We start from the raw sequence: 13,726 nt of genomic DNA, 5'->3' as shown, positions 1-13,726 counted from the left end.
TGATGACGTGTGGGTCTCTAATGGGGAAGAACAGTTACATCATCCCATTTTGTCAATAATATTAAAAACAATCAAAATGTCTATATTGACGTCAAACACCCATGGTCTCCTCCAGGTGATATTTTGGACCATGGAGGTAGAGTTTCCATGTTTGGACTATATCATCAGCTTGAAACAGTCTATGTATAAATAATAAACCCTGGATACCTTCCCTTTATTTGCTCTTCTTTTTGCTATAAACGGATGTGGGATTCATTTTTACTTGTTTATGCCTCTGAAAAAAAGGTATGGTTTGAATCAAAAGCTAAGGCCATCTACCCTACTCATTTTATTATAAATAATAGTTATCTATATACTATAGTTATCCTTGCTCGCTCCATGGGGTGCAAACAAGTTTAAGTAATTTCATCAAGGCCAACAGTTAAACCAATGACTTAAAAAGGAAAATATGGGATGCGATGGGCCTGCTCTTTTTTTGTGCGACATCTTATTAACTTTATTGATCTTTAAAATGTTATATCAAGTTAAGCCAGAGTAAGCAAGCTATGCATTTCTATTTGTAATTTATGGGCACACATTTAAACAACTTGGGCACAGTAATGTTTTTGATCGGACCTTCAGCACAAACACAGTAGGCGCTTGAATTTTCTTTTAATTTGACCACAAGAAGGGGTAAACGGTAACTTATAATAACAAACTTTGGATTAATTTGTCTAAAAAGCATTATTATTTTATTTCAATACTGGCATCACAACAGTACACATTGTTGGTAAATATCCAAATTAAATTAACACACTCACATCTGAAAACTTTCAACTCATTTCGATTAAGAAACAATGATTTTCTGCAAAACTATTTATAATCTTTGGGATGAGGTTTTGTGGTATGTCCATCTAAAAAATAATGAATTTGTATTTCAACATCACGTCAAGTGTCAGATGCAATCTTTGTTGTTTACCAATTGCGTATAAAGAAATTATGCTCATACTATGAGCATAATTTCTTTTTAAAGGGTCTATGTACCTTTTCCTAACACAAAACACAATGTCCACAGATTTACATTAAACTTACACAGTTTGAAGATTATGATAGTAGAAAGCTTCCCTTGAAATTCTACTTACTGAGGTGCTGTAGTTTTTGAGAAATGAGTAAAACAAATAATTTCCGTCTCAGTTTTAGCATGTAAAAACGTATTAACCAGTTATGCTATGGTTTTGGTATAATATCACAACTGGATTTTACTGAGACGAAAATTATTTTGTGACTTGTTTTACTCTTTTCTCAAAAACTACACAACCTCAGTTAGTAATATTTGAAGGGGAGCTTTCCACTATCATTATCTTTGGACTATTTCAAAAAGTACCCGAATCCTTTAAGGAAGACTTTGGTTTGTAACTTTGCAAAAAAGTCAAAATCTGCCATTTTCCTGAAACTGTCAATACATTATAAGAAATCAACTACAGGACGAGGTGATTTTTTTTCATCTGAGAGCAAACATCTTGACGGTATAAATCTCCAGAGGAAAGTTCGTTTGGGTTTCTTCCTTCAAGATCGTGAGTCCCGCTTTTGAGAAAATCTTGGTCAGCTCCTTGGATGATCGTGTTACACTACTGTCCTGTTCGTCGTAAACATAACCCTCCTTCGAAATGTTCTCTTTGACGCAGATGACACCCCCGTCCCTCAGCCCTTCCTTGCACCTCTTGAAGAAGTCGACAAGATGCTTATCGGTGAGATGTCCTAAGACCCACTGACACCAGATGACATCGTAGTGTTTGGCTTGAGGAACAAACTCTTGAAGTCCGCAACAGATGTATTTCCCGATTTTGGATGCTCCTTCGTCCAGGAACGCAGGGGCTTGGTCGAGGAATTTCTGCTCTTGTTCGACGAGATCGACCGTCTGGAATAAGGGCAGGAGAGTATGTTTGGTGACGCGGCCGATGCCGGCACCACAGTCTAGCGCTCTTTCAGATCCAACGCGCTCTTTCCATTCACACTGTTGAACAAAACAAAACGTACTGCATTAGTTAGATTAAAATAGGTGCCAATGAATAACAAAGAGTGTGTACTAAAGAAAAAGAAAGATTCTGTGAGAATTTAATGGAAATGTGGCAGAAATAATTCAAAGTTCAGAACTAAGAAAAAAGAGTAGAGTACATGTCATTATAAATAAAAATACTATTAGACCTTTTTTTATGGGCTTTATTAAAATAAAAGGAACTAATCCTCCTATTACAATGATTATGAAAAAATTAAACTAACCAAAAGCCTCAAGTCAAGTTGTCAACAAGTAAGGGGAAGTTGATTTGTTTATATAGAAAAATATAAACAAACTACAGCAAACAATGTTAACAATGGATAACTTTCCGTATGGCGCCACCACTTTTTCACTCATTTTTACAAAAAGGGATATATCAATCAGGTAAGTTAGATACTATATTATTTTATTTCGAATGAAAAAGTGGTGGCGCCATACGGAAACTTTTCCTTAACAACAACCAATAAAGTCCAAAGAACTTAATCTTTAAATAAATTAATTGAATTCAAACGTAATCATGTTAAATAAAATAGGAACGAGGTGGAACAAGTTAAACGAAATTAATGTCTGCATGTTAACTTTTTCATAAACTTCAGAAAATGACATAATTTATCGGCAGGTTTGTGAAGAATAATATTAACACAATAAATATAATTTACCAGTAGCATTGGTTTGAGAAAGTTGATGGACCCTTTGACGTCAATATTGGAAATGCTTCCATAACCGCCCAGCATTCCATTCACAGTCGGGCTTATTTGCTCCCAATAACTCTTCGCCTCATCATAAAATGTCGCCTTAGACATCGCATACTTCCCAACGGCCATGATGACGTTCAACTTCAAGTTAAAGGCTTGCCAAGAGTGTAAATAACAGTGAAATTCTGACAACGAAATTATCAACAAGTTGAAAGGGGTAGAACTAGCATTGCTCAATAGCGATAGGCAACGTGCGAAAGTAACCAGTCTAAGCTCGATCTTATCATGCTGTTCTACAGCTGTCCGTAAAAATAAGACTGGGACTCAGACACTAACCTGGTACATTTTGAGCATTTTCGAAACTACGGATATGGCGTGAGCTCTGCCCGTCTGATTGAATCGCGCACGTTTTGACTGACGGAGCCAATAAGTGTAAGCCGGGGTTTCGAAAGGGGCCTATCTTTCTGGAAACGGAATACTTTTTATGAAATAAGTTTTAGATTTTGTACTACACAAACGAATTTGAAGAAGTTTTTATGAAATAAGTTTTAGCTTTTGTAATACACAAACTTAGAAAGAGGGTTGCTGGGGCCAAAGATAACAAGTGGATTGCCATGGGACTCTTCCCACAAGCCATACTTTTTTTGTAGAACTTCCCACTTTCGCTTCAGATAAAAGAATTAAATTGATCAAAGTAAAATACAACCAGGCAAATACAACAGCAATTTATCTCAAAAACATATAATTTAATTACTTTTGTAAATAAAAGCAGCATAATGTTCCATTATCTATCTGTTGTCTAATTCTTTTCAAACAAAAGATTTACTTTAAAAGTGCAGATATAAAATCAGCAAAGTGATTCAAGACAAATGAATTAGATTCAAGAATAGGGCTGATTTGTACATGTATTGATGAATAATTATTTCGGGACAATAAAATTACATTTTCATGAAACATGCAGATATTTACAATCAAGTACCACATGTTTAAGATCAAAATCAACAAAAATAACTAATTTAAAAAAAATATTTAAGTTAAAATTATACCACGAAGACTAGGATATATTGTCTGAGCAATTGCTTTTTCAAAAACTGTTTCCTAAATTGGGTAGGTCAAACTGATATCAAAATAAAAATGCAATGTTTTACAAAAGAGAAGTTATAATTTAAGAACATTCTTCTATCAGCGTATTTGATTTCTATTATTTAAAATAAGATAAAATATACTGTTAAATAATTGCTCAATGGCATATTTGCATATATATTTTTACAGCTTTCTATTCAGACTTTATGCACATGTACACAACGAGGAACAAGTTTACTGTACCCCTATATTAAAGCCATTGGACCCTTTCGGTACAGAAAAAAAAGAAAAAAGTTCACAGATTTACAAATAATTTACAGGATTTACAGAAGGTAGTGGTGAAAGACTTCCCTTGAAATATTATTCCATGAAATGCTTCACTTTTTGAGAAAACAGTAAAACAATATCAATTCTCGTTAGCGAGAATTACGGATTTATTTTAAACACATGTCATGACATGGCGAAACGCGCGGATACACGGGTGGGTTTTCCCGTTATTTTCTCCAGACTCCGATGACCGATTGAGCCTAAATTTTCACAGGTTTGTTATTTGATATAGAAGTTGTGATACACGAAGGCTGGGCCTTGGACAATAGTGTTTACCGAAAGGGTCCAATGGCTTTAAAGGCAGTGGAAACTATTGGTAATTACTCAAAGCAGTTATAAGCATGAAACCTTAATACAAGGTAATGAGTAATGGGGAGAGGTTGATAGTTTAAAACATTGTGAGAAACGGCTCCCTCTGAAGTAACATAGTTTTCGAGAAAGAAGTAATTTTTCACACATTTGGTTTCAAGACCTCAAATTTAGGATTTGAGGTCTCGAAATCAAGCATCTGAAAGGAAAGAACTTTGGTGACAAGGGTGTTTTAGCGGCTTCATTAATATCTCGCGACTTTGTCGGCCAATTGAGCTCAAATTTTCACAGGTTTGTTATTTCACTCATATGTTTAGATACACCAAGTGAGAAGACTAGCATTTGACAATTACCAATAGTGTCTAGTGTCTTTAAACGAATAAAAGGTGCGGCATCTTGTGTGTGTGCCTCCTCCCCAAGCCGTATCCTCCACAATGGTGTTCTATGTTGTTGCTTCTTCAGGATTCTCCTCCAAAAACTCCAGAAAGTGTCTTCGACCGTTCAGAAATAACATTGATTCTGTCAACATATGAGACAACAAAAAAAATATATTAAATTATCCACTTTGTAAAAATTCAACATGCTAGCCAAAAACCCTAATAGAATGCCACAGACATTTTGTTTTAAATTGTTGGTTGAACACTAAAAACATTGATGTGTGTTTACTGATGTGTGTTAGCACTGTAGCACTTTTCCGAGTCCTGTGAAAAAAATCACAGGCATTTACTCGAGTGGGATTCTAACCCACGACCTTTTGCAACTAGAGCACTGTCTTGCAAAATAGACGACAGAGATTGCCTGCGGGTTACTCCAGGCAGTTTGATCCTATATGGTACCGCAACAATTTAATAGATGTTAAACAACTTACTAATAATAAGACAATTTGTCGTGAAGATATAAAGTGTACGTGGCTACTGACCTCCATAGGTTTTAGGTCGTACCATGGGTATGGGACCCTGACTCGATGACTTGACAGTGAAGTGGAATACATTGGTGGTGTCTCGTGCGCCAGTCGTTGGGTCAACGACCTCAGCATGGACCCTGAGTTGCATGTAATGGCCATCTGTGAAGGCAACCTGCAGAACAAAAACCCATATTTACCTTTAGAGATACATTGAGAATTTTAGGACTTTGAAGTTAATCATGAAATCCACCATGTACCATTGGGAACAAGGTCGAGTTTTCAAGAGAAGCAATAACACGTACCTGTGATGATAGGTAGAGCAAGTCTCCAACCTCGACTGGTTTTCGGAACTGAATGTTGTCTACCGACTTGAAAATGGGTCTCGTTTGACTGAATGAGAAGGAACAAACAGAAATCGTTCTTGAAGTACTATCTGCTAAGACATTATCCTTAAAAAAAAAAAAGATGACCCTTGCCCCTATAACACCATTTTAAATATATTACATAAAGAATACCCAACATCATTTGCAAGTATCTTTGTTTACATGTATAGTCTCTGTGCGGCTTGCAACACTACTGAAACTACACTCACCAGTACACAGCAGCATTTGCGTAAGCCAGTTCCAATGCTTGTCTCATTAGAAAACCACCAAAGATTTTGTTGTACAAGTTCCGTTGCTACAAAAAAGAAAAAAAAAAAAAGCAGGATTCAAAATTTGCATAGTGGAAGTATCACAAGGTAAGGTGTGACGTAACTCCATGTAAAAATCTCTCTCTTGAGCAGTTTCTGAAAAGAACCAGTGGTTGACTCAATGTTTTGATAAGTTAGCTCTGATCATCTTTGGTATGCTTTTACCATCTTCTTCTCCTGTGTACGATCGGAGCATAATGGAACGATAAGTTGTCAACCACTGGTTCTTTTCGAAAACAACACTACTCAAAAGAGAGATTTCCACATGGTGTCACTGCAAACTTCACCTTAATAATATAGCACATGAAAATTAAAGACAATGAAAAGACCAGTCTTCTCACTTGGTGTATCTCAACATATGCATAAAATAACAAACCTGTGATAATTTGAGCTTGATTGGTCGTCGGAGTTGCGAGATAACTATGAAAGAAAAAACATCCTTGCCACACGAAGTTGTGTGCTTTCAGATGCTTGATATTCATGTAAAATTTCTTCTTTCTCAAAAACTACTTCACTTCAGAGGGAGCCGTTTCTCACAATGTTTTATACTATCAACCTCTCCCCATTACCCGTTACCAAGTGAGGTTTTATGCTAATAATTATTTTGAGTAATTACCAATAGTGTCCACTGCCTTTAAAGGAAGATTATATTAATGCAATAACTCCATAAGTTGTAAGCCAAGAGGAAAAGATGTTAGTGGTTTTTGTGTCTACAGTTTTTACCTCTGGGAAGCAGATGAGGAGATTCTTAAGCTTCGAGTCTTCCATCCAGACTGAGTTTGTAGGCTTCGTTCTTGTGCTGAAGGAGGCTGACCTGAAAATAAAAACCAACAACCAAATAGCAATGGTTTGTTACTCTTGAAAGCTATCATTTCAAATATTGTCTCTTGTAATCTTGTCAAACTGCCTACAAGCTTTTAAAAACCTATTGGTAAAATACAGCTGATGGTGAAAGCTAACATATCGTGCCGGTAAACGAGAATTGCATACTTAACCGCAAAAAGAATTTGACTTTTAAAAAAATATTAAAATTGAGGGCATGGCATGGTGGAAGGTTTGCCCATGGTTAACCATAGATTGGGGCTATCACAACTGCTCAACAAAATTGCATTCTCACTCGTTTCACTTTTGACAACCTGTCAAAAACTGTTGAGGTCTCATATTGTTTACTTGTGCTGGAAAAAAAATTCCAGGCTTGTCCTCCAACAAATCCACTCACTTTGTATCGAGCGTATCCACAAAAAGCCTATGGATGATTTCTCTCTCTTCAGCTGTTGGGGCGCTCTTGAATAACGACTGCTCCGAGCGATGGAGACGCAGCTGTTTATTCTTCTCCCCTCTTTCTAGAATGGTTGCTTCCTCTGGTGTTTCCGCTCTTAGCGGATGTACGAATGTAGCGCTGGAAAATTAAAATCAAATTATATTTTCTTCTGCTCCAGAACATGTGTTCAAAAGCTAGAGAAATTCAATAGTTTTTCTCAGTCCCTATTTTTTATACACACATGGAGGATACTTTTCTCTTTTTTTAAAGGGGTTGGGAACAAGTTACAATGGTTATTCTGTTAAATTCTGTGAACTCCTACCCTCTATTGTTTGGGTCTCTGGCGACCATCAGAAATCTCGCACCAAGCAATTTCTTCCAGTTAATATCATCTTGTTTCTGCATCAATAAGAAAGCAAAAAGCCCATACAGTTAGAGCAAACGGGAAGTGATAATATAGGAGGTTGCCGAGAAGAAAACAAATCAAAATTGTATGTTTTTTATAGTAATTCAAAACCACTGTTTGTTTCATTTATATATAAAGTTCAAAGGGTGGTTGTGTCTTTTGGGTAGATATTGCCAAAAATCTGAAGCGAGACGATTAGAGCAGAACATCCCTCTTGTGAGATAGTTGCAAGAGAGCTGTTTCGCATTACTGCGACAGATATTCAACGACTTGTGGACAAGTCTAGGTCTCACCTGGTGCAGATTCATGGTGACTTCCATCGAGCTCTTCCCCGCCCACGTCACATTGCCGCACATCTTGATATCCTTGTCATACTTTATGTCCAACTCATGAAAATCTGCAACAACATGGATCCAGATTTTAAAATGAAAAAAAACCTGACACATGGAATAACTTCTTATTAGGAAACACATACAGTACTTACTTATATATTAATACTTACTTATTCTATCGACCAGGGCTGTAACAATAACCAGAGGTGAGGATTGACCCTGTGACTCTCTGTTGTGCAGATAAGACGTGGAAACTGTTTGAGAAGAAAGACGCAGTAATTTGTGAATTGGTTTGAGCATGACCGCATGATTCGCAAATGGGCACCAACCCTCAGAAATCTGAGAAAGATGACATGGCCTTTAGGGAAAGAAATCATAAGAATAGAACTCACTTGAAACTCACCAGCGAATGTATCCAAGTCTTCTAGTATCTTGCCGATCCGCACCGTGTTGTAGAAATTGAGGTATTTCTCTTGGATGCGTGGGTCGTCGGCTAGTGGGATGACCGCCTCCTGGTAGCTGTCTTTCATGCATTTCACTGTAAGGTCATCCTGCTTATTGGCGAGCTGTTTGAAGAGAGCTGATCGATCCTGCTGCTGGTTGCTGTAGATGGGACAAAAAGACTAGAGCATTTACTTTCCATGTCACTGATTACAGAAAAGGGTCAAGAAAAGGGTCAAGTCTGTCCCGAGCAAATACGGCCCATCGGACTGATGTTTATTTCTGGTTTCATTGGCATTAAACCGTTAAGAATAATCCCATACTCCAGTTTACTCCCTAGCTCTCGCCAGACGAGAGAAGCAATTATGATAAAGTGTCTTGCTCAAGGACACAAGTGGGGATCCTCAAAAGTAGTACCGGTACTCACTGTAGGAACTGTAGGAACTGCAAAAATGTTGAAATTCCTTGTGGAAAGCCCCTACTCACAATCCTCGTCCACCATTTCCACAAAGACTGGAATGCGAAAGCCTGAAAATATGACGGGCTCGAATATTTACAAAATTATGCAGCAAACAGGCAAACAATTTTTATTACAAACCTCCATACTTTCTGTGTTCCAACCAATACCTGCAACTGTTTCCTAACTGCAGAGGAATAAAACGGATCGAACATATAACAATATTTGAAATTATTATTATTATAAACACAGGTTAATTTCTCACATTTAGTGATATCTAATTCAATTTTTTTGTTTTTAATTGTACAATTGTTGATTGTCACACAGCAGAAACTTGAGGAACAGTTAAGGAATGGGTGAGGTCGCTGTTTTGATTAGATTGTGGAATCATATGCAACAAGGAGTGGGTCTATGCAATTTTACAAGATATCGCCCAATTCACAAAGCCGGATGGCCACATTCACGGTGAGAGCTACAACTGTTACAACAATACATTTGGGTTATTAACACGATTCAACTGTCACCAGGAAAACAATGCCACCTACTCCTGGGGCTGCAGCAGGGTTACCCTCTACACAGTCCGTAAGGATGTAGGCATGGGTATCACCCGCTAGCCCTACCTTCCCAACTTCATTCATAATCCTGTGAAGGCTGTTTCATTTAAACGTACCTTGTCTGATGGTTGGAACACTCTGTGTCTCTGAAAAGCATCGAGCAGAACAAGAATTACCCCCTATGCTGCATTGTGGTGAACACCTTTGCAGAATGGCAAATGTCCTTTTGGATGGGGAGTAAAATGTAAAATGGGATGAACGTTATGCAAATTTCTACCACCACTTCTTATCATTGGACTTGAAAAGACAGAGCCAGAGGTGTTTGTAATACATGAATAAGACTCTCAATAAGAGAGAGCCATATAACGGCCCGGTAAAATATACCATATACTGCCACCCACCACTTTTTTTCATTTGTAATTTATAATTATAAAATGTAATAATGATTGAAATAAAATAGTATCTATTTCTAATTCTAAAATCTCAATCTAATTATTCATTCAAATGAGATATTCCTTTTTGTAAAAATTAGTTAAAAAGTGGTGGCAGGATACGGAAAGTTTACCAACAAATAATACCGTTCGTCAATGGTTGATCTGTGTGCATTGCATTGCACTTGCAGTTGCACAGCCACAGGGGACAGAAATTTTGTTTGCACAGAACGCGGTGAAACTGTATTGTCCGGAAACTGGGCATATCTAACTTTGACCAATTTGCGGCTTTAAAACTTGCTTTAAAAAAAACATAATTTGGTACGATACTCGTGATAGACAGAAAAATGTGTGACACTTTGTTTTAAAATAAATAACTGTTCATACAAACCTTTTCCAAGCTAATAACGGAGAAGTCATTTTCGCACTTCAGTCGGTAATCTTCGTCCCGACCCTGACAATGACAACCTGCCTGTGTGCATGTGTTTCGCAAAGACCCTTGTTGGGATTTTTTTCACAGGCACGGGCGGCAGAGGGCGGGATATTTTCGAAACGGCGCACTGGATTACCATGCTTTCTGAACGTGAACCTGCGTATTACAAAGATTCAAGGTTGCTTTCGCAAAGACCCTTGGTTTTTTTTTTCTTCACATACTGGATATTATTTTTCGGAACGACTGGACTTACCGTACATATGACCTATACTTCTTTTGCTTTTTAATCTGAACCTGCGTAGTTATAAATCCATTATACAGCTGAAAAACCTAAAAACCTGCTTCTACAGTCTCCTGACGATGACTAGAGCAAGCTAGTCGAAACGTTGAGACCAATTTCAGAACTGACTCCGCGGCAGTACAGTTAATTACGATCCTATAAGCTAAATTAGTAGTCCAGTCTAATTTCTATACCATCCGCCCTGGTAATAGTTAAAAGCAGGACAGTTCTTTTCAGAACTGAGAAGTCTCCCGAACCTCCGATTATCTACTCCACGGCAGAGCAAGACAGTTCCCTGAGAACAACTCTACCTGGCAAGTAGATACACACATGGTGTTACCGCAAACCGAATATACATTCTATTTTCTTGGATTGTTGAACTCCTTCCACACCCATGACATTGGCCGATCGCTGTGGTCACGCACAACCTTCAGCCAATGATAGCCTTAATTCTTTTGACGTGTGTGTTAGGAGCTTGTCACGTCGTATACAAGGGGTCAATCATTATGGTGAACTAGCTTATCAGCTGTCACTTGGCAATAATAATAATTGAAATGAGCAATCCATATGCACGCAAAAGGCGTCCTCCAAAATGTCCAACCATTGTCATACAATGAGGTGTCTTAGAACCACGAGTAAACCTTTATACGGGGTGGACTCGACACTAGATGACTAACAACATAATTTCAATTTGTCTGCTGGATGCATGGACTTGCCTCAAGTCCCAATCCCGTGCCATCGCCAGAAAACTATTTTTTGTGATGCTGTGCATTCCCCCGAGACCACTTGACGGCGAGCGCGCACCATCATACGGCGTGTTTGCTTGGGGACCTCTCACACGAGAACGGGACTTGAATCAAGTCTACTGAATGCAAGGACTATTATCACCCTCGAGAACTCCCTGACACGTCATCACGTCATCCATGCTCTACTTTAAACTCAGGAAGTTCCTAGTTTCTATTAAGGACTCCACATCCACATAGCTATCATGAGTCCCCACGAGACACTGGGCATTATTACCGTAGCCCATTTTGAGTCACAAAAGACCATAAGTTTTCAGTCCCATTTTGAAGCTACTTTGTTCACCGTAGTTGATGGCACTAACGTTTTGTATGATCTTAGAACAAACGAAAGCCCTAAAAAGATGAGATGAGTCTTTTTGGCAGTGTGATGGTTAAAACATTCTTTCGGGCAGGTGAGGCCTAATAATAGTGGTGAATTTGCTTGCTTTAGTTGTTGATGATAATTGTCAGCATTGAACTTGTGGAAACGACTTCAAACTTTCTTCGAGTTTACGGACACTTACTACGCCAACTTTTCGGCTCCACTCTGCGTTCTACAAAGCGTGTGGTTGACTGGACAAAAACACTATTAACGAACAAGCTTCTTATGTGATGTGGCGTATGCTATGCCTATCAGCAGCAAGAATTGAATGTAGGCATAGCCTAAGATCGTCTTGAGTTGTCTATAATATTTTCAGAGCATACACTTTGCTCAAAGAAGAGTTCACATGGTGCCACCGCAAACCTCACCTAACTCACCATAGTGCACAATCATGCAAAGTTTCAAATCTTACTTTTTATAAGACTGTCTTGCGTGTTGTTCATGTTCATCCTCAGTGCATAGATACGATAGAGATGCAAGGATGTAAATGATGATCCTTGTGGAAATCTAAGTGTCACGACAACGACATTTTTCGTGTACTTTCAGCTGCTGCTAAAATCTCCTTAAAAGGATAGAGCAGTGGGCAACCAAGTGCGTCACTATACCTTTAAGACCGACTCGATGCCAACAAAAGTCGAGTTAAAAATAGGTCCAAGGACCAACAGTCAACGTAAACTTGCTGCTCAAAATAACCACAGGAGTCACTATCTTTCTTGACACAATGATTGCCAAAAACTTGAGGAAAATTCCTCATGCATTTCAATTTTGATATCAGCGCTATAGTTCACAGTGTCTACTTTGTAGTTATCCTGTGGTATCCGGACCTACGTGACTGTGTGATTTGATTTTTGGGCGGAAAAATTCAGAAGAGAGACAGTTATTTCAGGATGATGAACACTGGGGAGAATGTGAGAAGTCTGGTCGCCGATGTAGGGGTCAAACTAGTGTGCCTCTTAGTCCTGGCTGGTCAGTCAGCCTTTCTTGACCACATCCTTATCCACTACGGAGAGGGAACCGGGTTTCGGCGTGGCTTCGAATGGATCATCATCGACGCAATAGTTTTGTTATTCTGGATCGCAGCATTTGTGGTGTCCAGACGGCAAGCTGGTCACCCGGTGTACCCGCTGCCAAAAACAAAGAAAGATTTCTTCTACGAGTTCCCATTTGCCTACGCCTGTTGGCTCATCTATGCCTGCGTCTTCGTTGCCAAAATCATCCGTATTATTCACAACATTGATCTCACCGGTGTGCACGAAGGATTATTTAGCCCTATCGTTCTAAAGATAGCGGTATCGCTGTCCGCCATTTTGTTTCTCTTGCTCACGCACAGCCACCATGAAGACGTGAAGAAAGAGGAATATAGACTTCAAGTTCAGAAGCTTGGCACTATGGCTGGGTTGGCTTTGCTGGACAGCGCCGACCTACTGGACATGGTTGTGAGCGGGGATGAGCAACATATCCTACCGTACCACGTTCGCTCTGCTGTGGTCGCCTTCGGGTGTATCTGCTTCATCTTACCGTCCATTCCGCTCTTCGCACTCCGGGTCCTCGCCTCGAAGCAACCGCGCTTCCCGAGCCAACCTCGCCCCAAGCCAAAGAAGAAGAAGAAAGACCGAAACCGGGGCGAGCGGGAGGAGCCACCCGAAGAAGAGAGCCACTGGGAGGGGGCTTTCCTCCTCAAGTCGGTACTCTATCTCCTACTCGTGGACATTCCTTTCTTCGCCATCCGATTCAACCTGTGGTTGCAACAGGGAATGACGGCGTCCGTTTTTCTAACAAAGAACCTTTTTATGGTGGTCCGAGCGGCACTGGATCTGGTCAATGAGATGCCGCAATGCATGAAGCCAGTGGAGAAACGGGACAGACCACTTCTTGAACTAGGCATGGTGGTTCGAATCAACAAGTAATCGGGCTGGACCCCTT

The 13,726-nt window shown here is 39.2% G+C and overlaps 3 protein-coding genes across 3 annotated transcripts; 1 reads left to right on the top strand and 2 right to left on the bottom strand.

Annotated features, from left to right (window-relative positions):
- Positions 1 to 1,302: 1,302 nt before the first annotated feature.
- On the bottom strand, positions 1,303 to 2,996 carry LOC117303217 (N-terminal Xaa-Pro-Lys N-methyltransferase 1-like). The gene is made up of 2 exons (XM_033787359.1): positions 2,695 to 2,996; positions 1,303 to 1,993 (listed from the first exon to the last, which is right to left on the bottom strand). Exons 1-2 carry the CDS (start codon positions 2,857 to 2,859, stop codon positions 1,481 to 1,483), a joined length of 678 nt encoding a protein of 225 aa, XP_033643250.1. The 5' UTR covers positions 2,860 to 2,996; the 3' UTR covers positions 1,303 to 1,480.
- Positions 2,997 to 4,754: 1,758 nt separating this feature from the next.
- On the bottom strand, positions 4,755 to 10,405 carry LOC117303159 (acyl-coenzyme A thioesterase 9, mitochondrial-like). Its single transcript, XM_033787282.1, has 13 exons — positions 10,318 to 10,405; positions 9,612 to 9,718; positions 9,083 to 9,128; positions 8,447 to 8,646; positions 8,214 to 8,297; positions 8,005 to 8,108; positions 7,628 to 7,704; positions 7,264 to 7,443; positions 6,768 to 6,858; positions 5,946 to 6,031; positions 5,656 to 5,743; positions 5,369 to 5,525; positions 4,755 to 4,968 (listed from the first exon to the last, which is right to left on the bottom strand). The coding sequence occupies exons 1-13, from the start codon at positions 10,344 to 10,346 to the stop codon at positions 4,892 to 4,894; spliced, it is 1,326 nt and encodes a 441-aa protein (XP_033643173.1). The 5' UTR covers positions 10,347 to 10,405; the 3' UTR covers positions 4,755 to 4,891.
- Positions 10,406 to 12,620: 2,215 nt separating this feature from the next.
- Positions 12,621 to 13,710, top strand: LOC117302933. Its single transcript, XM_033786926.1, has one exon. It carries the CDS (start codon positions 12,691 to 12,693, stop codon positions 13,708 to 13,710), a length of 1,020 nt encoding a protein of 339 aa, XP_033642817.1. The 5' UTR covers positions 12,621 to 12,690.
- Positions 13,711 to 13,726: the final 16 nt, after the last annotated feature.

The sequence above is a fragment of the Asterias rubens genome, chromosome 19 (assembly GCF_902459465.1).
Source record: "Asterias rubens chromosome 19, eAstRub1.3, whole genome shotgun sequence".
In the NCBI taxonomy this organism is placed as follows: domain Eukaryota; kingdom Metazoa; phylum Echinodermata; class Asteroidea; order Forcipulatida; family Asteriidae; genus Asterias; species Asterias rubens.
This window is presented reverse-complemented; position numbering and strand designations above follow the sequence as displayed.